Source organism: Triturus cristatus, chromosome 4_1 (assembly GCF_964204655.1).
Source record: "Triturus cristatus chromosome 4_1, aTriCri1.1, whole genome shotgun sequence".
NCBI classification, from domain to species: Eukaryota; Metazoa; Chordata; class Amphibia; order Caudata; family Salamandridae; genus Triturus; species Triturus cristatus.
This window is the reverse complement of record NC_140585.1, coordinates 888,691,328-888,715,016: the sequence shown is the minus strand read 5'-3', so window position 1 is coordinate 888,715,016 and position 23,689 is coordinate 888,691,328. Positions and strand designations below refer to the sequence as shown.

At 48.3% G+C, this 23,689-nt stretch overlaps 1 protein-coding gene across 1 annotated transcript in view; it reads left to right on the top strand.

The window, feature by feature from the left end:
- The first annotated feature begins 2,528 nt into the window (after positions 1 to 2,528).
- Positions 2,529 to 23,689, top strand: part of STRIP2 (striatin interacting protein 2) — a 253,346-nt gene continuing 232,185 nt past the window's right edge. Inside the window, exon 1 of the mRNA XM_085653636.1 lies at positions 2,529 to 2,913. Within this exon, the coding sequence (XP_085509762.1) occupies positions 2,830 to 2,913 (84 nt within the window). The 5' untranslated portion in view covers positions 2,529 to 2,829. The remainder of the gene's footprint in view (positions 2,914 to 23,689) is intronic.

The window sequence follows — 23,689 nt, the reverse complement described above, 5'->3', positions numbered from 1 at the left end:
GGAAGCCGCCGACCACCCAGATGGTCGCGCGGAGGAAGCCGCCGACCACCCAGATGGTCGCGCGGAAGACTGAAGCCGACCACCCAGATGGTCGCGCGGAAGACTGAAGCCGACCACCCAGATGGTGGCGCGGAAGACTGAAGCCGACCACCCAGATGGTGGCACGGAAGACTGAAGCCGACCACCCAGATGGTGGCACGGAAGACTGAAGCCGACCACCCAGATGGTGGCACGGAAGACTGAAGCCGACCACCCAGATGGTGGCACGGAAGACTGAAGCCGACCACCCAGATGGTGGCACGGAAGACTGAAGCCGACCACCCAGATGGTGGCACGGAAGAAGCCGACCACCCAGATGGTCGCAAGGAGGACGACGCTGACCACCAGTTGGTCGCAAGGAGGATACAGGCCTACAAGAGGTCGGAGAGCACACTGACCTGCTAAGGGTCAGAGCCGGAGAGAAGAGGAAGTCCGAGGGGACATCAATGAAGAGGACCCCATGAAAGGTCCGCAAAGAGGACCAGGAGGAGAAGGACAAGAGGTCCAGCAACATCAACATCACTCGAAATCAGAAGCAACTACGAGACAGAAGGTCGCGACGACCAGTCCAGTCACAGAGTGAAAGGAAGACAGTGTCCTAGTGGCGGGACAAGACCAGAGGGAAACGCGTAGAGTGCACGCTACACGAAGAAGCCTGGTAAGGACGAGCAAGGAGGCAGGAAGACTGGATCACGCCGCAAAGAAAGGAAAAGCAAGACAGATCCTGAGTGGCATGATGCCACGACGGAGGAAGAGAAGAGGAAAGGAGAAGCGCAAAGAGGTGTGCGGGACAGATCAACACACACACCAGAAGGGGAACACCCAAAGAGGAAAGGAGAAGAGCAAAGAGGTGTGCGTGACAGATCAACACAACACACACCGGAAGGGGAGTACCCGAAGAGGGAAGTGAGAAGGTGCATGGACACCCAGACCCAGTACCTGGAAAACAACATCAGCCCCACTGGGAGTATACGTCGATGCGTAAACCCGAAGGTCACCCGGGGACGACAGACACGAGCAGGCCGGTCCGTTGGTAACAACCACCTCTGGGACGTCAAGGAAACAGGACCGTGGACATCCAAGGGGCAGAGGCCTCAGGGACACCGGTGGCAGCGGATCCCCAAGACGAGAGATGGACTGTTGAAGCTGGCTCTGGAGCTCCTGGGAGAACAAAGGCAGAGCGCGAAGGACCAAGTGCCAACAGCACCCTTTCAGGCGGAACTTCGGACACGGAAAGAGGACCCGTAGTGGCTCCCCCAACACGAGGGGAGCGGCAAGGCGGCGGTCCACCGGTCCAGTGGAAACCTGGCAACACAGGGCCTCCGGGTCGTCCAGTGAGAGGGGACACCCACGAGAGAGGGATATCCGTGAGAGGGATATCCTGCAACGGTGAGTCCGGGAAGAAGACAACTACTCAACTACTAGTCGGAGGAAACACCTCTACCAGGGCGCACAGCGGAAAATTGAATAACAATGGTCCACCATCATCCCACCCCCCACTTCCACCGACGGCGGTACAAGAAAGAGACTGTGAGGCGCACTTCCACGATGTAAGTCCAAAAGAACACATCCGTAGAGCACTCAGACATCGCGCCAAGGAAGCAGAGTGGTCCCGGCTGTCAGAACACCCTTGCCGGCAGTTGACCATCAGCAAAAAGACTACGTGGAAGTCCTGATCACCAATTTATGGTTTATTTGTAACTTGTGTTTACTCCCACAGGTTCGGACTTTTCATTTGGTTGAACTTTCATTAAAGTTTGGGAGGGATGTAGTATCCGGCTGGATACAGTCTAGTGTTCCATTGTGCCTGTAACCCACACTGAACACCCACCCACCACAGGCGTCACCAGTCAGGTGACCCTGACAATAAAAGGGGCCGAGCGCACGTGCTCCTGGCCAGTTTACTGCACCAGTAATCCTGTGTCAGTCATTATCTGCATGCGGGCCTGAGGGCCCAATCACCACATGCAGGTACTCTGTACCGGACACCAGCCAACTTAAAGAACGGGTGCCAGTGCCACCCCTGTTCGTTGTGCAATTTCGGTATCTCTCGCCTGTTACTCCTCTGGCCTTTTTTTGTTGTTGCATATGTACATAGCGCGAACTCGACCCGGAGGTATTGGAGCGCTTTACATGAACACCGTATTTACATTACACATTCAGGCACGGGGAGATTAAGTGATTTGCCCAGAATCACAGGATGTGAACGCGACCTAGAGGCTGGTTTCCCGCACCAAAGTCGGCAGTTTAGCCGACGGACCACATCCTCTCCCCAGAAGCCTTCAGCTTCAGGACACTAGGGCAGGGCTAGCAGCAACCTGTCCTCTCTGGTGTGTTTCTAAATTCAGCTGCCACTTGATTTGCAGTTCTCGGTTGCGATGCTGGACCCGAGTGTCTGTGATCTGTCGGTGACCCCATACCACGAGTTTTCCATAAGTGAGGCCTGGGCAGCTTGGAGGGGGAGCGGAAGTGTGAGTGACACTACCCTCGAGGGCACGCCGGGGGCAGGGTTTGCACTGGTGTCAGTCCTGCTCAGGGGACAGTGACCACCATGCCTAGGACAGGCGTAGCAGGGCCTGTGCTGCTGAGGGGGGAGGGGCAGCGGTCTGGGCGTTGACCCCACCCGCAGGGCACCCCGTGGCAGGTCCTGTCTGCTGCAAGTGTTGCGGGGGCAGTGTTCCGGTCACTGACCCACCCCCGCAGACTGGGTGGGCTGGGCCTGCGCTGGCAACAGCACTGCAGCAGGTGTCTGGAGCTCAGACTGACAGACACTAACTCTATGGAGCAGGCATGGACGAGTCGGGCAATGGCAGCAAACAGAAGGGTCAGTTCAGGAGCCGAGAGCTCTTTAGGACTCAGAGGAAGGAGTCTGAGGTGAGACGAGAGCCCGCACGGGGCGGGACGGGGATCCGGGAAAAGGAAGGCTACAGGGGGCGCTGGACTAGGCCTCCCAGTGATGACGCCACACACAGGCCCCATGCAGGGGGCACGCAGGAGGCACCCTGAGGACTCCCCGTGACGAGGCTCAGAGATAGGGAAGCGGTCACAATGAACCACGGAAAAGTGCATTTTCAAAGAGTTGTGGGGCAGGGATAACTGCACTGCTATGAAGGGTGCCATTGGAAGGATTTATGTGGTGGTGAGTGGGCAATGCGTGGTACAGCGCCCACTGCCCTCCCGGCGCACCCCGTCATACTCTTGTTTTTCTGTACAGTGCTCTTTTCCATGTTCGTTTGTGCTCTACCCTTTTGTGCTATACTTTGCGCAGTTATGCTGTTATGGTATGTTGTTAAACTCTGCTATGTTAATTCCTTTCTATACTTTTACACGATGCTGTGTTTCATGTTGTAGTATCAGGTTATATCATGCTCTGACAGACTGTGCTTTTTAGGTCTTGCCTGACCCAGCGCATGCGCTGGTCTGGCGAGACTTATTGAGAGGGCTCCAAAAAGTGCTACCAGGCCTGCCTAGAGCTACAGTGCATGTGCGCGGGCGCGTGCGCCGCGTTTTACCGCGATTACTTTCACTTTCGGCCGCATGGCCGCTTTGATGTTTGATAGCGATTACTTTCACTTTCGCGGCCACACGGCCGCTTTGCATAGCCAATAGGTCTCGCTTTTGGGACCTTATAAGTATTTAGTTACGCAACGGTTGCATGGCTAAACACTTAAGGTCCCATAGGCGAGACCTATTGGCTATGCCAATGCTTGTTTTTATGCCCGTCTGGGCTATCTCATGTCGTGCTGTGGTGTTCTGGGGGATTTATGGAACCCCTTGATTAATTGTATTATCAATGTGCGCCTTTTATTCAGGGATCAGCCCCTTGAATCTAATAAATGTCTCGCCGGAGGATCAGTGTATCAAAAACGTGTACCAGGGAGCACCTGAACAGCCTGTCCTGCGGCTAGAGATTCACAAATGAAGTCGGGGACATTTCAAAAAGTGTAGAAGCCTTGGTAACTGGCAACGTAAATAAAACAAGTGGAGTCATTGTTCTAGAACTAGTCACGCTGTATATCAATAATGGCGTCTCAAAGAACTAACCGCATATTTCACGGAGTCTCGCTTAATTCACGTCAGAAGGATGCTGGCCGACTAAGGGGCTATTGCTGCAGTTCAAACCTCTTGACATGCGAGTTTCGCACACTTCTCTGCAGCAGGCCATGAATCTCCTGAGCTGTCTTTCCGGCCAGCCACGTGCCCTTCAGTGGTGGTGACACAGTTGCGCCACAAATAACCAAAGGGGCCGGCGAGGTGATGCTTTGGGTAAAACAGTCGGCTCGCCTGGCTCGCTTTAGTTTGTAATGTTTATTTTTAGCCTCTCGGCACCGCAAGCTGATGTTTCGCTCCTTCCGGGAATGCCACTGATAGAATTAGACACCAATGGCTGCTCACGCGGGCGCGCCGCTTTGGAAACTCGTGCCCACGTGCCACTCATGTTTGTAGGTCAGAGGACATGGCCCTGAATGAACGGGTCCTACTGCCCGCTATGGCCAGTCCGGCCCTGCTTCTATCACTGGAAGAGGTGTATGCTCACTGGGGCGTGTTGCACTTCAGCGCGGGGCGCTTCACAGGTTGTAAGCGCACGAGGTTTTTGGGACTGGGAGTCGTGCTCACACACTGTTTTTCCTTTCTGCGTCTCTATAGACACGTTTAACTTTTGCGTCTCATATTCATTTGGTAAAGGACGCCCTTTGCAAGTTTTCCAAGTAGTGTAGGCCACCTGCCCTGTCACCCACTGGGCTGTTTAACCTGTGATTGCCTGCAAGAACAAGCATTGGCACAACCAATGGGTCTCTCCTATGTGAGAGCTATTGGTATTGCCACAGTCTTTTTACCATGTTGCACAGCATAGCTAAAAGTTAGAGGTGTGCAGTAGAGTAAGATGGTGCAGAGGAGAGTGAAGTAGAGTGGCATAGAGTGGAGTGGCATAGGGTAGAATAGTATAAAGTGTGGTGTAGACTGGAGTCGCGTAGAATGGTATAGAGTGGAGTAACGCATAGTAGAGTGATGTACAGTGCAGTGGCATAGAGTAAGAGTGGGGTAGAGTGGCATTCAATGGAGTAGAGTTGCATACAGTGGAGTGGCGCAGAGTGGAGTGGCATAGAGTAGAGTGGCATAGAGTGGAGTGATGTAGAGTTGCCTCGATTGGAGTGGAGTAGCAGAGTGGCGTAGAGTAGTCCAGTTGTGGGTGTAAGTAACTAAAGTGTCAATAGAGATGGCAGCAACTTAAAGAATAAGCCATATGCCTCTGTTAAAAGTAGGAATGCACACTGCACGTCCAAGAATATTACTGAAATGTTTATAGAATTTAACAAAAAAAGTGCATTGTAGATGGACAGCAAAGATGACTAAGCATGCGCACTTGGTCCATGCTCCAGGCAGGAGCTAACACAAGAAAGGAAGGGAAGTCTAAGGAAGCTTAGCAATTGAAAGATTGCAAATGAGAGTGACAATGAAAATAACTATTGGTATGCAGTGTGCTGGTTGTAAGCCCATTAAATTGTAACAGTACATCTCGCAGCACAGCACATGCACTGTGAAGGCGAGCCCTAACAACCGGCCCAGCGGACCATAAAACAGGCCCACAAACAGCCCAAAGTCTGACTCAGACCTTGACCACTGAGCTCATGCACTTTACTGTTTTTTTTACACAGTAGACACTGTTTCAGATTTTAATATTATTCGGATATGTAAGGTAAATAATGGATGTGCCAAAGGGATCAGTGTGCAATTTGAATTGTCAGACAATAGCTCAGAGGATTAAAACACCTGCTGCTGCACACTGCTTGCAAACAGCAATTCAAAGGTACATAGCAACATTTGATCTATCAGTGGTCATGGTGCTTGTTGTAGGATTCCTTTGTAATCTCACAAATTAAAATCTTGGTAAAATGGCTCAGTCGGCCTTGTGCCTACTGCAAGCATCTGTATCAAGCTTTACAGGTAAATGTTAGTCATTGCAGAGTTTAACTCAATCTAGTGTTCTTCAAAGTTTGATCATGTGGCCACCATTTAGATGGGTAGTATGTAACATGTAGCCACTGAGGTATATAAGGAAAAACGCATATTGTCATTGGAAACAGATTTCAGTGCTTGGGCCATTGTAGTCCTGGATCTGAAAGCAGGCGGAGTCAATATAGTGCTGCATGGTGACACAACGATCAAGTGTGTAGCCGGGTATGGCTGGCGAAGCCTTGACACTTGAGTTACTCTTGACAAGGGTAGTAGGGAGGCCATGGGCTGCCACTAGTGAACTCGTTGCACAAATGAATATATGTACAATTGTGCAAAAGCCTTTCACAGTGTATCACAGGCCTTGTAATTCGACACTGGCATTGTGACTGCTCTTCTGTAAGTGCATTGCTTTTCTATGACCTCTCCGTGGACACCCACATATTACATATGCATATAAAGTGATTTGACTGTCCCCCTCCTTCAGCCACTCACATTCTTGCACTCAGTTGCCTTTTGTGCATGCTTACGTTATGTACGCGCAAAGAAAGATGTGCATTTCAGGCACACATTTAAGCGAGTAGACTACGAACTTGTAAATTAAGTGCAAGTAAACCTCTAACATATGCTTTTCTGAGTGAAGTCCTTCAGGAGAAAAACGTGTAGTTGAGAATCCGGCCCACAGCTCCAATATGGAATGAGATTTGGAACAAGCAATTTGTTGTGACCGCTTTGTTGCACCCTTTGTAATACAAGCATTGGCAAAGCAGAGACCTAAAAGATAAAACCACTTCTACAAAATTGAAAGGATACATTGCATTAAATGTAAGAACATACGTTTCCAACAGTATAAAGGCAAATGTTTTAAATGTTGTGCTCTACAAGACAGTTGGAGGTCTATGGCAGGCCGAACTCTCTTGACCTCGGTAGCTTTCATATTAAAACATGTAAAAAATTTGTCGATGTTGGAACACGGGTGTCGCAATAGTGGATCAGCACGAGAAGTAAACAGCACATACAGGCAATCAGTCGCTGTTATTAAATAAAATAAATGTCTTGCCAAAGGCATATTTGTAAATGGCAGTTTATAAAAAACGACATCTTGTGCAGAAAATACCTGGAGTTTTGATTAGAAAATGGTTTTCATTGGAGCAAAGTCTGCCAGTCTTCTGTGGCAATGACCGCTACTCTACGTCGTGGACCTGGGATGAGAGTGAACTGGGTTTGGGAATGGAGCTCAAGGAGGAGGCTTGTCAAGGGAAGGGGCCGGGGAGACGGCGGCCTCTGGTGCACCTACTGCTTTCGAGACAGCTCCACATTCCTTCACTGTTTGAGCTCTGACACCAGCCGTAGTCAGAGGCTGAGGGCAGCTGCTGGCCGGGTGCACAGAGATGCGGATCGGCCACAGCCTGTCATTAGAAAACAAGAATTTAGAAAAGGTAAAAGAGCACTATGACCAGCTTTTTTTTAGGTCTAGCCTAGACAGCGCTTGCCCTGTCTGGAAGATCTGCTGTATGTACTTTATGGGCTCTGGAGATTAGCACAGGTTTTATCTGCTTCCACTTTTGCTTAGGGACTTTTTTTTTTCCTGTTCAACTGCCTTTATTTAACTGTACTGATAGAAAACGACCAGAAGAGGTCAGTAAAATACCAGAATGGCTTTCTGCTTGTTCAACTGGCTCTATTTAACTGTCTTGATAGAAAACGACCAGTAGAGGTCAGTAAAGTACTAGAATTGCTTCCTACTTAAAGACTTTTGTTTTTTATTTGTCTTGCAACTGCCTCTATTTACCTTTCTTGGTAGAAAACGACCAGCAAGGGTCAGTAAGATGCTCCCAAATGTGCAAGCAGTGTAAGGACTCTAGTACTTGGGAAGTGCCAATGGCATAGCTGCCCAACAGGGTGAACCGGATTCAAGCGATTTAGATAGACAATGAAGCCAACAAATAGAAAGTAATGCATGGCCTCCAAGCCCACTAACTGTAAAGAAAAATGTCTCGAAGAGACAGCGCATACACCGTCTAGCCGAGACCTGAACACAAGCAGAAAGTCCGGCACTAAATGTTGTTTTGCTTTTCACAACTATGCACTTTGGCACTAAGGCATATAATACCATCATCTTTTTTCCCAATGAGCAGCATGTTGCATTATGGGGCTTGTAGTATTACCTTTAACAGTTTCTCCATGCACTTAAAACCCCAGCATACAATGAGCTGTTAACTAAAATGACAGAATTGGGCACTTGTCAGTTATGTTTTAAAATTTTACAAAGTTGCCAACTCCATTAAAAAAAATTGCTTCTATCACACGCAAATTCAAAAGTAAACTCTGTATACATATTTTGTGAGGGTTTACTCTCTCTGTCACATTATGCATTAAAATAAGCATTGGAAATGTGATTTTTCTTTTTTAATTGTGTGTAGTAGAAAGTTCTACGAGCTTCACTGAACAATAAGAAAGAACATGTATAACAGCAGCGCAACCTTCCATAACATAAGTAAAACGTCAACAGGTGGAAGTAGCAGTATGAACAAAACATGATTCTGTCACCCAATACAAGACAGGTACAACACAGATAACTAGCACACTAAAGAGGGAGTGAGAGGAGTTAAAGACTGTTGTACAATTTCCATAAACTTAGAAGAGATACAAAACTCCTGGTAGAAAGAGCGAAATCTATTATGGAATTAACATACATTCATGTACTCTTATAGGATGATTAACACTCACCTACCTAGTGTGGTATGTTTTAATAGTGGATTCCACACCTTGCACCGGGAGGCATTTAAAAGTACTACTGGTCACTGGTTGTAAGTCTCCTTGTTATGGGTTCCCTAGTTTGGGTGTGGCTATGTCAATTACGTCAACATCTATGGTACTCGAAAATTGCTCCTGTGGTGTCAGGTGTCTTCCCTAGGAATATAGGTATCTCACATCAAATATTGTAAAACAGCTTCTGCTCCATAGGGCACGTTAACAAGCCTTGGGTGCGCAATTGGGCAAATTGCCTCCGGCCCCACTCCTTGGAAAGGTCTTGCATGTGCTTTTGGCAAGGCTGTCTGCGTGTGCAGCATTTTGTTTTTGCAGAGAAAGTCGCTGTAAGCGCAACCTGCATTATGAAACAAGCCATGCCCACACTGCTAAGCCACGCATGCAGCTGCCTGGGTGTGGGAAGCAGAAGTTCATAAGCCTTGAGACTGCAAATCATGCTCCTAACACCAAAGCATCTCTTGCCTCTCCGCCAGTGGCAACGGTGCAGTTGAATTGAGGCAGTGATGGCCGGGCCCAATAATTCTGAGTAGTTCGGTACTTAGTTGTATCCTGTCTGCACATGCAGCATCATGGAGGCAAAGATGAACAGCTCTTAGCTCATCCTGGACCTACTGTCCTACTGCAAGTGTCACCGCCTGCCACTTTATAGCTGATTTTAGTTTTTACATAAATATGTATTTGGATTTTTTCACTTTAGCATCCTAGAGTATATCACTGCACTGAGTGGCCTTTAACATAATTAGTGAACCATGCTGCTGTGACAGTTTTATTAGAGACTGAAGAGACAAGTCACTTGTTATGATTCTCTTATATAAACCTTTACTTTTTTTTTGTTGATATATGAAGCAGCATTACAGTCTTTTACACCACACACAAGAAAGAGAGATTGTTGTATTGTGCAAGCCCTGAACTGAATTATTTGAAGGTGCTCTAAGATGTGATGTTCATGGAAATGGAGGGGCAGGGAAGAAAAGTAATGCCTAGGTTCACACTGTTTGGTCAAGCTTGGAAGCCAGGATTGAAACCAGGTTTTCTGAATCGACATTGTGAGATTCTGATCTTGGATGTATATCACATTCTTTACCCCTACTGACCTGATGACAATTATTTAGTGGACCAGGAGGCAAGCCAGTTCTATTGTGCCACCTATACAAGCCCTTTATTGCTGTTATAGATGCAGCACATTATTGTCAATTACTTGCAAGCTTGTATTGTACAAGTTCGCTTTCGGTCCCATTCCCTGAGTCTCAGGAGATGCTCCAAAAGTCTGTTTTATTACTCTTCAAGTCTTCAGGTAAGGGTAGAAAACAGAAGAAGTTGATGTGAGATTCTGCCCCCTCGCTTCACTCTCATTCACCTGATTCTGCAGCTTGTTCCGGCACAACTCAAGTTTCCAGGGCCTTCATCTATGCTGTGTCAGATTGAAGAGTTCTGCGCAGTCATGCCCTGGCTCTTTGAATTCCCACAGACTCCCTCTGGTGTGCTTTTGGACTCCAAGGAGCTGAAAGACCTTACACCTGGGTTACCGCCGGTGGGTTCGCCCTTGGCACCAAGTGGACCCTTCACTCTTACCCTGTCTTCGGCTCTTATACTGACTACACTGCCAGCTCAACAGTCCAGGCCAGTGGACGCCGATGCCAACTTCGCCACCTGAAGAAGCAGTCCTGAATGTCCTCTGCAACGCTGACTCGATGCCGGTCTGACCTCGATGAGCCCAAATCCGCTGAGGCGCCACTTACCCCTGCTTGGCTTGCAACCGCCTAGAAAACATTCTTCCCATTCCCTTTTGGGACTGACTCTGACCATGATTATGAATCAGGTAATGAGTGCACTCAGTCGTGCCAAGATGACACTTCGTGAAAGGACTCGCAGGAGTCTAGTGGCCTCGACACCTCCCCAAAGACATCTCTTTTTTTCTTCTATTGGATCGGCCACAGAATACTCTGCTTCCTGCTCTATGGTGATGTGGAGAATGGCAATGTGCTTGACCTCCAGCTCCCTACCTTAAAGGTTAAAACAAATGTCTTAATTGAGATCCTCCAACCCTGGCAAGCATCTTCTGAGACCCTCCTTCACTTTAACGAGGCATGAGGGTGTGGGACAAACCTTGCTCTGGCTTTCCAGTCAATAGACAAATTGCCAGTCGCATCGCCCTGTTCTGGGTACCCGGCTTTTCTTTTACAGCACTCTTCACAAGAAAGCCTAGTGTGCAAGCTTCCACCAGCTGCTCTAATCCAAAACACATTCCCACTGCTCTCCCTGATAGGTAATTTAAGGGAATGGAAAGATTCGGCAAACATCTTTTCTTCTACTTGTTTGGCCGTCTAATCTGTTAACACCAGTTGTTTGTTGGGATGAAACTCTCGCACACTTTGGTATTTGGTGGCACATGTCCTCCCTGGTGTGCCCGAAGACCTTTGCCATGAACTTTCTGTGGCAATCCCAGATAGTCATGATGCTGCAAAGTTCACAATTTGTTGTTGATTAGACACCACCTATTCCATTGGTTGGCCACAGGCACCAGCATTGCCATGCATGGTGTGATCGACTGGGTTCTCGGAGGATGTCCAGTCCAACTTGATGGACATGCCCTTTAATGGGACTCACCTATTAAGGGAGAAAGCTGATTCCATGCGTAAGTGCTTTCAGAAGAGAAGGGCTACTACTTGCTTTCTGTTCATTTCTGCCCAGCCTCTCCAACGGCAACAGTTCTATCGTTCTTTTTGTGGCTTTGGCCAAGACGGCCCTTATGGCCAACCCATCCAGCCCCCACAGGGAATCCAGCAGTTTTGCAGTAGAGGCCATGGTGACCAATGCCCCACTGCCAAGGTTAGTGCGCTGTCCACCCCCCTGCCCCCCACAGCCCCACCTGTCAAACCTTTTCAGCATGCACTTTCAGGACACAGCTACCCGGTGGGAGGCAGACTCCACTGATCTGTACGCGGCTGGCAGGCACTCACGTCAGACAGGTGGGGCCTACAGATTGTGTGCAAGGGGTATGCCTTGCACTTTCTCTCTTCTCTGACGCACCTTCCTCCATGCCCTCAGAGACTGATGAAGGACCGTCTCTCTGTTTTGCGGTAGAAGTGAAAGCCCTTTTTGCCAAAGGGCCGGTTGAGAGGGTGCCAGTGCCAGAAGTAGGGCATGGTTGTTATTCCCACTTCTTTTTGATGCCAAGAGGGACTGCCTATTCCAGATCTGTGCCCTCTTCGGAAGGAGAATTTCAAAAAGCTCACCCTGGCCCAGGTCTTGTCTGCCCTCGACCCTGGAGACTGGATGGTAGCACTGGTCCCACAGGACACTAGTTTCATATTCCTGTTCTGCTGGTTCATCGGGGGTACTTGTGGTTCATGGTCGAAGAGAAGCATTTTCAGTGTGCTGTGTTCCCCTTTGGTCTCACCAGTGCTCTTTGGGTGTATACGAACGTGATGGATGGCGGTGGTTCCAGCACACCTCCGGATGTCTGGGGTGCCATCCTCCCCCTATCTCAACCACTGACTGCTGGAGGCAGGCTCACTCCAGTCAACCATCAACCACCTTCAGACTACAGTGAACCTCCTGTCATCTTTGGGGTTCACTATAAATGATAAATGTTCCAAAGTCACACCTGACTCCTTCTCAGGTGCTCCCCTTCATCAGAGCCATTCTGGACACTGCTCAGTTTTATGCCTTTCCCGTGGGAAGATCAGTCACCCTTGGTCCCTGACTTCAGTAAGGTTGACTCTCAGGCTGCTGGGACTGAAGGCCTTCTGCATCCTGTTGGTCCTGCACTCCAGGTGGCTTATGTGGGCTCTGCATTGGGGTCTGAAGTCCCATGTGCCCAACATCAAGGGGACCTCTCTGACCACATTCGGATTTCAGAGGAGACTGTGAGCGATCTGCAGAAGGGGTTGCTGGACCACAAATGGGTTAGTGAGAGGCCCCTCTCCCTTCCCCATCCAGAGCTGCCAGTGGTGACCGATGCATTATTTCTGGGTTAAGGCAGCAACCTGGGGGAGGTGGAGATCAGAGGCTTCTGGTCTCCGGCGGAGTTCCGGCTCCACATCAACTGTCTGGAGCTGAGGGTCATCTTCTTGATGTTGAAAGCATTCCTCTCATCCATCAAGGGGAGGCTGGTTAAGGTTCTCACAGACAACAGTACCCTCATGTGATACTGCAACAAACAGGTGGGTGTGGGGGTCACAGATCCTGTGCCAGAAGACCCAGCGACTCTGGAAATGGCAGACCACAAAGGAACTTTCCTGGTGGTGGACCGCCGGGCAGGATCATTGACTTCCAGGGTGGACAAGCTCAGCCGTCTGTACTTAACGGATCACATATGGCAGCTACATACGGAGGTGGCTCCAGGTCTCTTCTATGAATGGGAGAACCTTTGCTTGATCTGTTCCACACAGCTGAGAAAGCGCTATGTCAGCACGTTGGAGTTTCCAAGGGGTCTCTTGCTCAGAGATGTGTTCCAGCTTGATTAAGACTCCCATATGCCCATTCACCAATACCACGCCTGCCCTGAGTTTTCAAGAAGATCAGGGTGGACCGGGCCATAGTAATTCTAGTGACTCCAGATTGGGCATGGAGAGTATGATATCCAGAACTCCTGGGATTAAGCATATGTCCTCCTATCTGGCTGCCCCTCCCAGAGGACCTGCTGTCACAGCAACAGGATAGCCTCTGCATCCGGGCTTTTACCTTCTTTACCTTCATGCTTGGCAATTGAGCAGCGGCAGCTGAACACTTTCGACCGTCCCCTGGAGGTGGGTGATGTCATTTTGACAGCAAAGGAGCCTTCAGCAAAAACCGGCATTGGGAGACATTTTTGGCTTGCTGAGACACACACCAGATTGACCCCCTTCAGGCCAAGTTCTCTGATGTTCTGTTATTTGTTTTTAAGGCTTTTACTTTGGGCACAGTTAAGGATTAACTTTCGACCCTTTCAGCCTTTTTGCAGTTGCCAGATCAGCCTGTGCTATGCAAGTCATCAGTTGGAATGCGATTTTTTAAAGCGCTGCAACACGTTCCCCCTTCTTTTGTCATGTGCCAATGGGACCTTAATCTATTCCTGACTTATCTGATGTACACTCTGTTTGAGCCACTTCACAGCTGTCGTTTAAGGCTCCTCACTATCAAGGTCTTGCATAGTCAGTGCATAGGATGTGTTTTAGAGACATAACAGTAGGCTTAGATGCTTCCATTGCATACCATTGGTTGGCTTCATTGTCAATCTCATTTCCTTGCTTCTTATTGGTCAGCTGCCATAGGTTTCTTTCCTCTTTGAAGGCAGTACTTGTGTCCTTCCACTGCCTTTTTTTAAGTGCTAGTTTTCTCTTTGGGTATAAGCACTTTAGCAGAGTGTCTTTTTTCAGCTGGTTCTCTTGTGTCCTTTTTTTAATTTTATTTTTATTTTAAGGGTTTTATATATCGCTGGCCAGACCCGGAGGTATCGGAGCGCTTTACAGCTTTTTGTCATGTCGCAATCGAGTCCAAAGTGAAACAATATAAACACAATAGTAAAACACATTGATTCATGAACAAGTCCTGATTCAGGGAAGGGGGACAAAGGTAGCATACGAATACAGAGGTAGAACAATAGTAAACAAGTTGCTTCGTGCTGAATCTTGTTCTGGGAGGGGGAACACAGACGCAAGTCAAGAGGTAGGTGGTGTAAAAGTCTTCACATTGACGTGACTGTATGCTCCAATGGGCAAGATTCTTCATTGGCGGCAGCTATCTCTTCGGAAAAGATTGGTTGAGGTAGAGGTCTTTGAGCTGGCTTTTAAATTTTTTGAAGGAGGGGTTGGTCCTGATATAGACTAGGATGGCGTTCCAGATTTTGGGTGCATTCCCTGAGAAGGAGCGTGATAAAGTTTTTTGTTTTCGAGTTTTCGATGGGATGAGAAGTAGAGTGCTAGTACTCTTGAGATTCCTTTTCTTCCCATCCTTGTTGAGTTTGGAGGCCAGGTAGGCCGGTTTGCCCATGTGCAGAGCTTTGTGTGTGAGACAAGAGCAGTTCTGAAGCTTGCACGCATTTCGATTGGGAGCCATTTTAGCTCCTTGAGAGCGGGGGAGATGTGTTCGTATTTTTTTATTCCCGTGACCATCCTGGCTGCGGCATTTAGAGTTGATCGGAGGGGAGCTAAGTGAGATTTTGCCGTGCCTGTGAGGGTTGCATTCCTGTAGTCCAATCTGGATAGAACCAGAGATTGTGTGGCTTGTTTGAGGTCAGTGGGAGGGAGGAAGGGTTTTATTTCGTTGAGTAGTTTTAGGTTGAGGAAAGCGCTCTTTGCGGTGTTCTTGATTTGTTTGACCATGTCTAATTGTGGGTCCAGAGTGATTCCCAGTGACTTTACGGAGTTGGCAGGGATGAGATTGCAGTTGAGAGCATCAATGGATTTTAGCCATTCTGTGATTTGGGGTGTCTGCTCTTTGTTGGATATGAGTAGGATTTCCGTCTTGTCTTGGTTGAGTTTTAGGCGGTTGAGGGATAGCCAGTGTTGGACTTCTTTTAGAGTGTCGTTTAGTCTCAGAATGTCCCCAATGGAGGAGGTTTCTAGGTAGATCTGTGTATCGTCTACATAGAGGTGGAAGGGGATGTTGGATTTCTTGAGTATGGTGGTGAGGGGCTCCATGTAGATGTTGAATAATGATGGGGAGAGGACTGATCCTTGGGGAATGCCCCTACTTATGGAAGGTATGTCAGATGTGAAGTTTTTAATTTTTATTCTTTGGGAGCGGTTCTGCAGAAAGGAGGTAAACCACTGTAAGACCACCTGTTACGCTCCAACCCTTTCTCTGAGTACATTAATGAGCAATTCGTGGTCTACCATGTCGAAGGCTGCAGATAGGTCCATAAGTATGAGCAGACAGCATTGGTCTGTATCGAGTGATTTGTGGACATCATCTATGACATTCAGGATCGCCGTCTCCGTGCTGCAGCCATTTCTGAAACCGGATTGATGAGGGTCTAGCAGGGTGTTGCTGTCTATGTGCTGGGTGAGTTGGAGGAGAACACTGCTTTCTAGGATTTTGGCTAAGAATGGGAGATTGGATACAGGCCTGAAATTATTGAGATCATTTTGTTCAGAGCCTGTTTTTTTTTAGTAGCGGCGTGACTTGGCCGATTTTGAGACAGTCTGGCATGATTCCGGTTGTCAGGGAGCGGTTTATGATCTTAGTCCAGAGTGGGTCTAGGGTGTGTGAGTTTTTTTGCCAGTTGGGCAGGGATAGTGTCCGCAATGTGGGACGAGGGATTGGATTTGGTAATCATTTCGATGATTTCTGCTTAGGAGATGGGGTTGAATGACTTCCAGTTGGGAGTGGGGTGTCTGGGTGGGATGCTTTCATCTTTGCCATGTGGCGGGCTTTCTCTGGGTGGACGGAGGTGGTCGACCAGGAGAGCTCAATCTTGGTAAATTTATCGTTAAAGAAATTGGCAAAATTGTCACATAAGACTTTGGAGGCCCGCACTGAGGTTGAGGGGGGCTTGGAAGTTTGTTTTCTGATGAGCTTGAAGAGTTCTTTGGGACGATTTTTGGCGTTGTCTAGTGCTCCGCAAAAGGAGGACGTTTTTTCTTTCATGATGTGCTTTTTACATTTCCTGCGTTTCTTTTTGAGTTGATCAAGGTGGAATGCGGACGGGTTTTCTGCCAGAGTCTTTATGCAGCTCTTAGTTGTCTTCTTTACGAATTTAGGGCTGTGTTGAACCAGGATCTTGAGGGGATTTTCCTGACCCTTTTTTGTTTCATGGGGGCCATTTGGTCAAGTATGGAGGTCATAGTCCAGGCAGGGCCCGCAGCACACACCCTACAGATATGGTTTGCGGCACAGCGTGCGATGGGTTGGGCAGGTAGGATCACCCAGGCAACGCCACTATGGGACGCTAAACTGCTTGGGCTGCTGCGTACCACCAAGGGATTCCATCAGTGGGATCTAATTGGCATTTCGAGGGTAGGGGACCTTTGGCGCCGGGGGGAGGTGATCACCTTTTCCCAACTCCAGGCAGAATACGATTTGGCCAACACCGAACATTTCCGCTATTTGCAAATTCACCATGCACTTCGGACGGCGATTCCACTCGGGACTCGACTCCCTGAGTCATCGCCCTTGGAGGACCGGCTCCTCACTGAACATCTGATTCAAAAAGCGACGTCCCTAACATACCGGAAAATAATCAATAATCGCCCTGACCCCTTTTTGGTCCTTAAGGGGAAATGGGAGGCAGAACTTGGAGACTTTGACGATACTGACTGGCAGGCCGCGCTATCATCCCCCAGGGAGGTGGGCATATCGTCCAAATTAAGGCTAGTCCAGCTCAAAATTCTGCACCGCACATACTATACCCGTACACTTCTATTCAAATTACAGCGGACGGAATCCCCACTATGCCTCAGGAACTGTGGTCACGAAGGAACCTTCCTCCACACCCTCTGGGACTGCCCCGTCATAGCGCTTTACTGGAAGGGGGTGTTCCGTACTCTCTCCCAGGTGACCAAAATCCCCACCCTGCCTGAACCTCGGCTCTGCCTTCTTAACGTCTGGGAGCAGACCGACCACGTAAGAGTGGTTCAGCTCTGGGTGACATTGGGGCTCATGCTCGCAAAACGTAACATAGCCCAGCGATGGGGTTCCGGACAGGCACCTACCCTGGCACACTGGATCCGAGACATGGACCTTGTAATGGTGACGGAAAAAGCGGTATATGTACACAGAGGGTGCCCAAAGAAATGGTCCCAGGTGTGGGGTGGCTGGAATGTTTATAGGGGGAACATTTGCGAGCCCCCACCCGATGCACCAGAATCTGACCTCAGCGACCTTGACTAGCTGCCCTGTCTCGCACATTGAGTGGGGATGGAGACTAATGTGTTTGGCCCTTTGCTTGCCTATTTATATTTGTACTGCTAGTGCTGACTTGCCAAGATGTATTCAAATCTGCTTTGTCCTAAGCCTTACACTGAAAGAGTGGTTTTTATTTTCTGTTTTGTTGAATAAACCAATAAAAAGATTTCAAAAAAAAAAGTATGGAGGTCATAGTTGCGTTGTAGTGTGAGGTCAGTTCTGTTGTAGATAGGTTGTAAGTGGGGGTGGGAAGGATTGAACTTATCCTTTCTTCCAGGTTGGCAAGGGGAATCTGTCTTAGATTTCTCGCCAAATCGGGGGGAGTTCTGAGTGTGAGGTGGGCAATGGATCATTTGGTTGATGTGAAATAGAATGATGTGGTGGTTTGACCAGTCAACAGGCAGTATGTGGTCAATAGTGACTGTAGCTTTGTGAGCTATGATGGCATCCAGGATGGAGCCTCTGTTATGGGTTTGCTTTGAGCAGTGTTGGATAAGATTGTTGTTGTGTAGAAGTTAATTCATGAATTGGATCAGAAAATATCATCCCAATGTAGGGTGAGGTCGCCTAGTATTATGTTGTTAGAGCCCAAGAGTGAGCAGTGTGTTATCAGGTCGTACAGGTGTTCCACAAATAAGGTGGTTTTGCCTGATGGATGGTCAAGTACCTGGCAGTATAGCATTTTGTTGTCAGTCGTCTTGATGGTAGCAGTTAGATATTCAAATGTGTTATATTTGAAGGAGTCTGTTTCCGTTACCGAGATGTTGCTCTTGTGGATGATTGCAATCCCACCGCCTCGCTGCTTCTTTCTGTCTTTGTTGATGATTGAGAACCCCGGAGGCACAAGCATGTCAATGATAGGGGAGGAGGATTCATTCAACCAGGTTTCTGTGATGAACATGTCTGTCATGGGTGAGGATGGTTTCTGCCAGTTCTGTTGCATGTTTGGTGGCAGATCTACAGTTTATGAGCATGCTGTTGATCGACCCCTTATTGCCACTTTCCTTGGTTAGGGGAGCCATGGGGATATTAGTGAGGGCTGGAGGCCTCGACGTTCTCGGTGCGATGCGGTCTCTTCCGAATCCTGTGATAACCTGGATCTCGGAGCGGAGGTTGATAGATGAAGTTGAGTCATAGGATTTGGCGAGATCGATCGCTTCACTCAAGGAAAGTGCGGTGCTTTTCTTTTGGGTCTATGCGGGTGGTTCAATCAGGGGGTCATGTTCCAGCTGTGCCGTTTGACTTTGGGAGGACATGTGTGTTTATTGTCGGTGGCTATGGGTGTAGGGTGTGGGCGTTGGGTAGATTCCAGAGGTTTTGTGAGGTTCACTAATATTTTGTGGATTTCCTGTATCACGATCTCTAGTTGGTTTTCTAATATATCAAGTCTCTGAGTCAAATTCCTTTGGGAGGGGGTAGGGGAGTTTGGGTTCAGATGAATGAGGCAGTCATGGAAGGGAGGCTTGTCAGTGGTATTGTGGCTCACTGTGTTAATGTTGTCTATGTTGTTCCTGGTTATAGCTGTGGGCAATTGGTGTGGAGAGTACCGTCGTGAATCAGGCGGCCGCTTTTGTGGTGCCGGTGGGAGGAGAGAAGTTAAAGCTATTGTCTGCGGGTTGATGGTTACGCTTGTTGCTTGAGGGTAGTAGTTTTGTGTAGGGGGGAGCGGTGGAGGTCGATAAGGGATTGTAGGGTCTCAGCAGAGACGTACCTCAGGTTTGTTATGGATGAGAAGTGTGTATTGTGAGGGTCAGGGGGAGTGGAGGAGGAGGAGAGGGAGTCGTCTGAGGTGGGTATGTTGGTAGTGTGTGTCTTGGGGTTGTTTTGACAGTTCTCTATGGGGGCCGGTCGGTTAGGGGCTGAGTGAGTGAGTGGGAATAGTGTAAATGAGTGAAGGCATTGCGTAGCGTTGGGAACAGGGAGTCAAAAGTGTCAAGGTTGTCATTGTTGGCTTGGATCCGGATTGTACCATTGCTTTAGATGGTTGCAAAGGTATTGCCATTGCGCGCGGGGCAGTTTGGGATTGAGAACGTCAGTTTGCAGCTGAGAGGGGTGCTTGTAGTTTTGGTTACGTGAAGGTCGGTTCTAAGAATGGTGTTCCAGTTCACCGGGCTCTGGGAGTGCAAAATGAGATCCATTTTCTTCTGGCCTTTGGAGGGGCAGTGGTAGATGTCGGCGAATAGTGTTTCCGGGTGCTGTCTTATCAGCCTGTGTTTGAAATTTCTTTTTGCTTTCAGTCAGAGATTGGGGGGGGGAATATGATGGAGAAAGAGTTAGGGCCATGAGGTTTCAGGCAATTCGGTGCAGAGGCGCGGAGGGCGGTTAAATTGGCCGGAGTCATTTTGTCTCTGTAAAGGTGGATGGATTACCATCCAGATCTTTCTCCAATCTGCTGGTCTTAGGGTGGTAGAGCTAGGATGGAGGCAGAGATTTGTTTCTTGGGCCGGGGACTAGCTTCTTTTTTGGAGGCTTGGTTGATGTTTTAGAACTTCGCAACTTCTCTTTCCCGAAGCCTTGCTCAGCAACGAGACAGCAGCGAGAGATTCCCTGGTCTCAGTGGGAGGGTAATTTCACCTTGTTGTACTGCGGGTCCCTGAGGAGAGGTGTGTCCTTCTCCCATGTCTGTGTTCCTCCCTTGTCCATGTTATTTGCCAACACCCACCCGCCTTCCCGGCCTCCATCGTCATTGTTGCTAGCCACCACCCGTCCTTGTTTGTTCTTGTTGCTTGCCTTCACCCGCTTGCCCTCACTCGCTCCTTTGTCTCTGTTGTTGCCTGCCTGAACAGTTGCTGCCTCCACCAACCCACCCTCCCTCTTTCCATTGTCTGTTGTTGCTTGCCCCCACCTGCCCTTCTTCCTTCTGTTGTGTGATGTTGCTGCCCTCATTCCCCCCCACTTTGGTTGTCCATCAGCTTGTCCACCTCCAAAATTCCAAAGTCCATGTGCTTGCTCCCAGCCCATCCCTTCTACCCCTGTTGTCTATGTTGTTCCCCAACTCGCCCTCCCTCTCTATCCTCAGTGTTGTCTTGCACCTCCAAAATTCCAAAGTCCATGTGCTTGCTCCCAGCCCATCCCTTCTACCCCTGTTGTCTGTTGTTCCCCAACTCGCCCTCCCTCTCTATCCTCAGTGTTGTCTTGCAATGTAATAGGTCTCGCATTTATGCAAGTTTGAGCTATTGGCATTGTAAATGACACTGCCTTTTATTTATGTTTTGGTTTTTAAAACATAAATAAAAACCATTGTCATTCTTGGAATATCATGAGTTGCCACCTGGGCAATTTTTAAACTATCATAAAATCTGAGGCGCTATAGCGGAATTATGAGGTAAAGGAGACGGTGGAACCAGATACACATCCGGTCCTGCACGCAGTGGTGATACTGGGCTCAGCCGGACATCTAGTGAAATGGCTCTATCAGGCGATCATAGAGTTCTCGAGTCGCCCATTACATCGACTGAGGGAGAGATGGGAGGCTATGCTGGCCAAGCAGCTCACTGATAAAGAATGGGACAGGGCTTTGGTGGGCCCAAAGAAGGTGTCTAGAAATGCGTCCTTCAAATGCTTACAATTTAATTGGTTTTACAGAACGTATCTCACACCGCATCGGCTCAAGGTGGTATTTGGGGTGGCAGACCTGACATGTCCCTGTTGCGCTCATTCCAAACGACTGTGGCTTAGATTCACAGACTTGGCCTTGCTCTTGGATAGGCGGTGAATAGCTCTCAGGTGGAAAGCACAACAGGCACCGCTGGTGTCTATATGGGAAGATGACTTGACCTGTTGGGCCAGGGCTGAGGAACGAGCCTTGATTAAAGAAGACCGAGTCACTAAACGACGCAAACCACTTGCGGAACCCTGGGCAGACATAATGCAAGCATGGGACACGCGACATGCACCATTGCCGCCCCCGGACTTAGATATGACTGACTCGGAAGCCTAGAGATCAACATATTCCTGCCTTGACATGAGAGAAGCCTAAATCTGAACATGAGTGATTGTACTGTTTTAGAACATAGACGAATGACAATGCCTGCCGAGATAGACTAGTATCAGAAGGAGTTTGGTTACCCTCTACTGCCCGGGTTTTTCCTCATGGTCAAGCGGACGCCATTAGCCCAAGGAAGTTAAATTAAACTACTTACGCAGATTACAACCCCTGGTAGCAGGTTTTAAAGTTTAGTTTATTAAAAACAAGACGGGACACGGGACATATACTCTAGTGTTCCACTATTCATTTGTTGGATTACCTTTTGGCGTGAGTTATTTTCCACAATCAGACTGTATTTGCTGTGGTTACCAGGAACACTTGGGAATTCAGAGTTATATTATACGGCGCTGATGGGTGGTCGAGATAGTTACAGTTGAGACTCCCAATTGGACAAAGTATCTATAACACTGGAACTGCCTGGTTGCCTAAATGTTTGATTATTACATTTTTTCTTCTTATTAAAATTTATGATAAAAGTACATGTACAACTAAGGACTTCGTAAGAGGTTGTTATATCTTCACATGTGAATATAGATTGAAGAGCAAAATTGAATATGTAACATAACAGCCATTGTCCATGCATATGGTATAATTTGCTATACAAGCAGAGAATTTTGTTTTTGTATTAGATAAATACATACATAGCTGTATAAACAATGTGGACTCTCTACCTGAAAAAATATGCTAAATACCAATAAAAAGGATATTTGAAAAAAAAAAAAGCATTGTCATTTACATTGCTAATAGCTTAAACTCTCACAAAAGTGAGATCTATTGCATTGCAAATGCTTGTGTTATTAAAGCTGCCTTTCTTTTTCAAACCGAGCCCCTTGAAATCTGGAGTTGTGGCGCTGGAAAATAAAGGGGGACATCTGGGCACTGTATGCCGTCAAGTTCCTACACTCCACATTTTTATGTCTCGCCTACGCAGCGCGCAAGCGCTGCTTAGGAGGGGACCTTTTGCAATCGCTCAGGACTTTTGCTTAAACACGCGCATTTTTTGCATTGATTTGTATTGCCACTCGTGCACGTTTGGCGTTTCCCTTGCGGGAGCGAGTAGCAGCGGTATGTGTTTGTTGCTCGCTCCCGCAAGGTAAACGCTGCGCGTCTTGCACTGTCCGGCGGCCATGCTTCTCTGCAGTATCCACTCGCCCTTCACGCCATCCTCTGCGAAGTCAGTTTATCCTCTTTGTACTGTCGGCCTGTCTTGTAACTCATTCTGTGCGCTGTCTGTTCATTCTGCAGCTTATACTCAGCACTGTCAGTCGGCCCCGCAACCTTTCCTTAAACCGTCTGCCTGCCCTCTACCTCATTCTTTGCACTGCGGAACTGCCCGACCTTTTCCTCTGCATCGCCAGCTTGCCCTGCACTTTTCCCTTTAGTCTGCCTGCTGATTGGCATCAACTTTATTTCCAGCCTACCATGCCCCATTACTTTCCGGTGCATATCTGCACTGTACCTCTTACCAGCATACCCCTCACCTCTTTCCAGTCTGCCTTGTACTTTAACAAATGTGTGGTGCTACCTCAATCCGCCTCTATAGCCCCTCAATTCTATTTTTTTTCAGAAGAGCACCTATATATATTTGCTCATGTGCTGCGTATTCAGTTTCCAACTCCCAAACCACAGCCCCTCCCGCCAACCCCAGCCCTAATCTCTCACTGCTCCAAGTTGAATCCATCCAATGTCCTCCTAACTATGTGCCGCTTTGTCCTTCAGCGACTTCTGCCAATCTGAACCGCTTCCTGAAATCCTCTTCCGCTAACCATTTCCAGCTTCCTGCTAATCCCCCCAGTCACTTCCTGTTTTCCTCCAAACGCTGTTGTGTTTCCTGCTAACCGGCGAGCGAGATCTTTAAAGCCTATAATTCTGTCACTATACTGTCATTACTACCGAGATATGCTGGGTTGAACACATTAAAAATGTTGTAGAGTGCTGAGGAGTATGTGGTCTGCGTTGGGCCCTGGACAACACACCACACTGTCTCAGGATCACGCCTGCGCCCTAGAGACCAGTGTACGGGCTTCTGGCCTCTGTTTTTTGTATTATTATATTTCGATTACGTCATGTGGATTATTTTATTGGGGGGGGGTTCTCCCACTTACA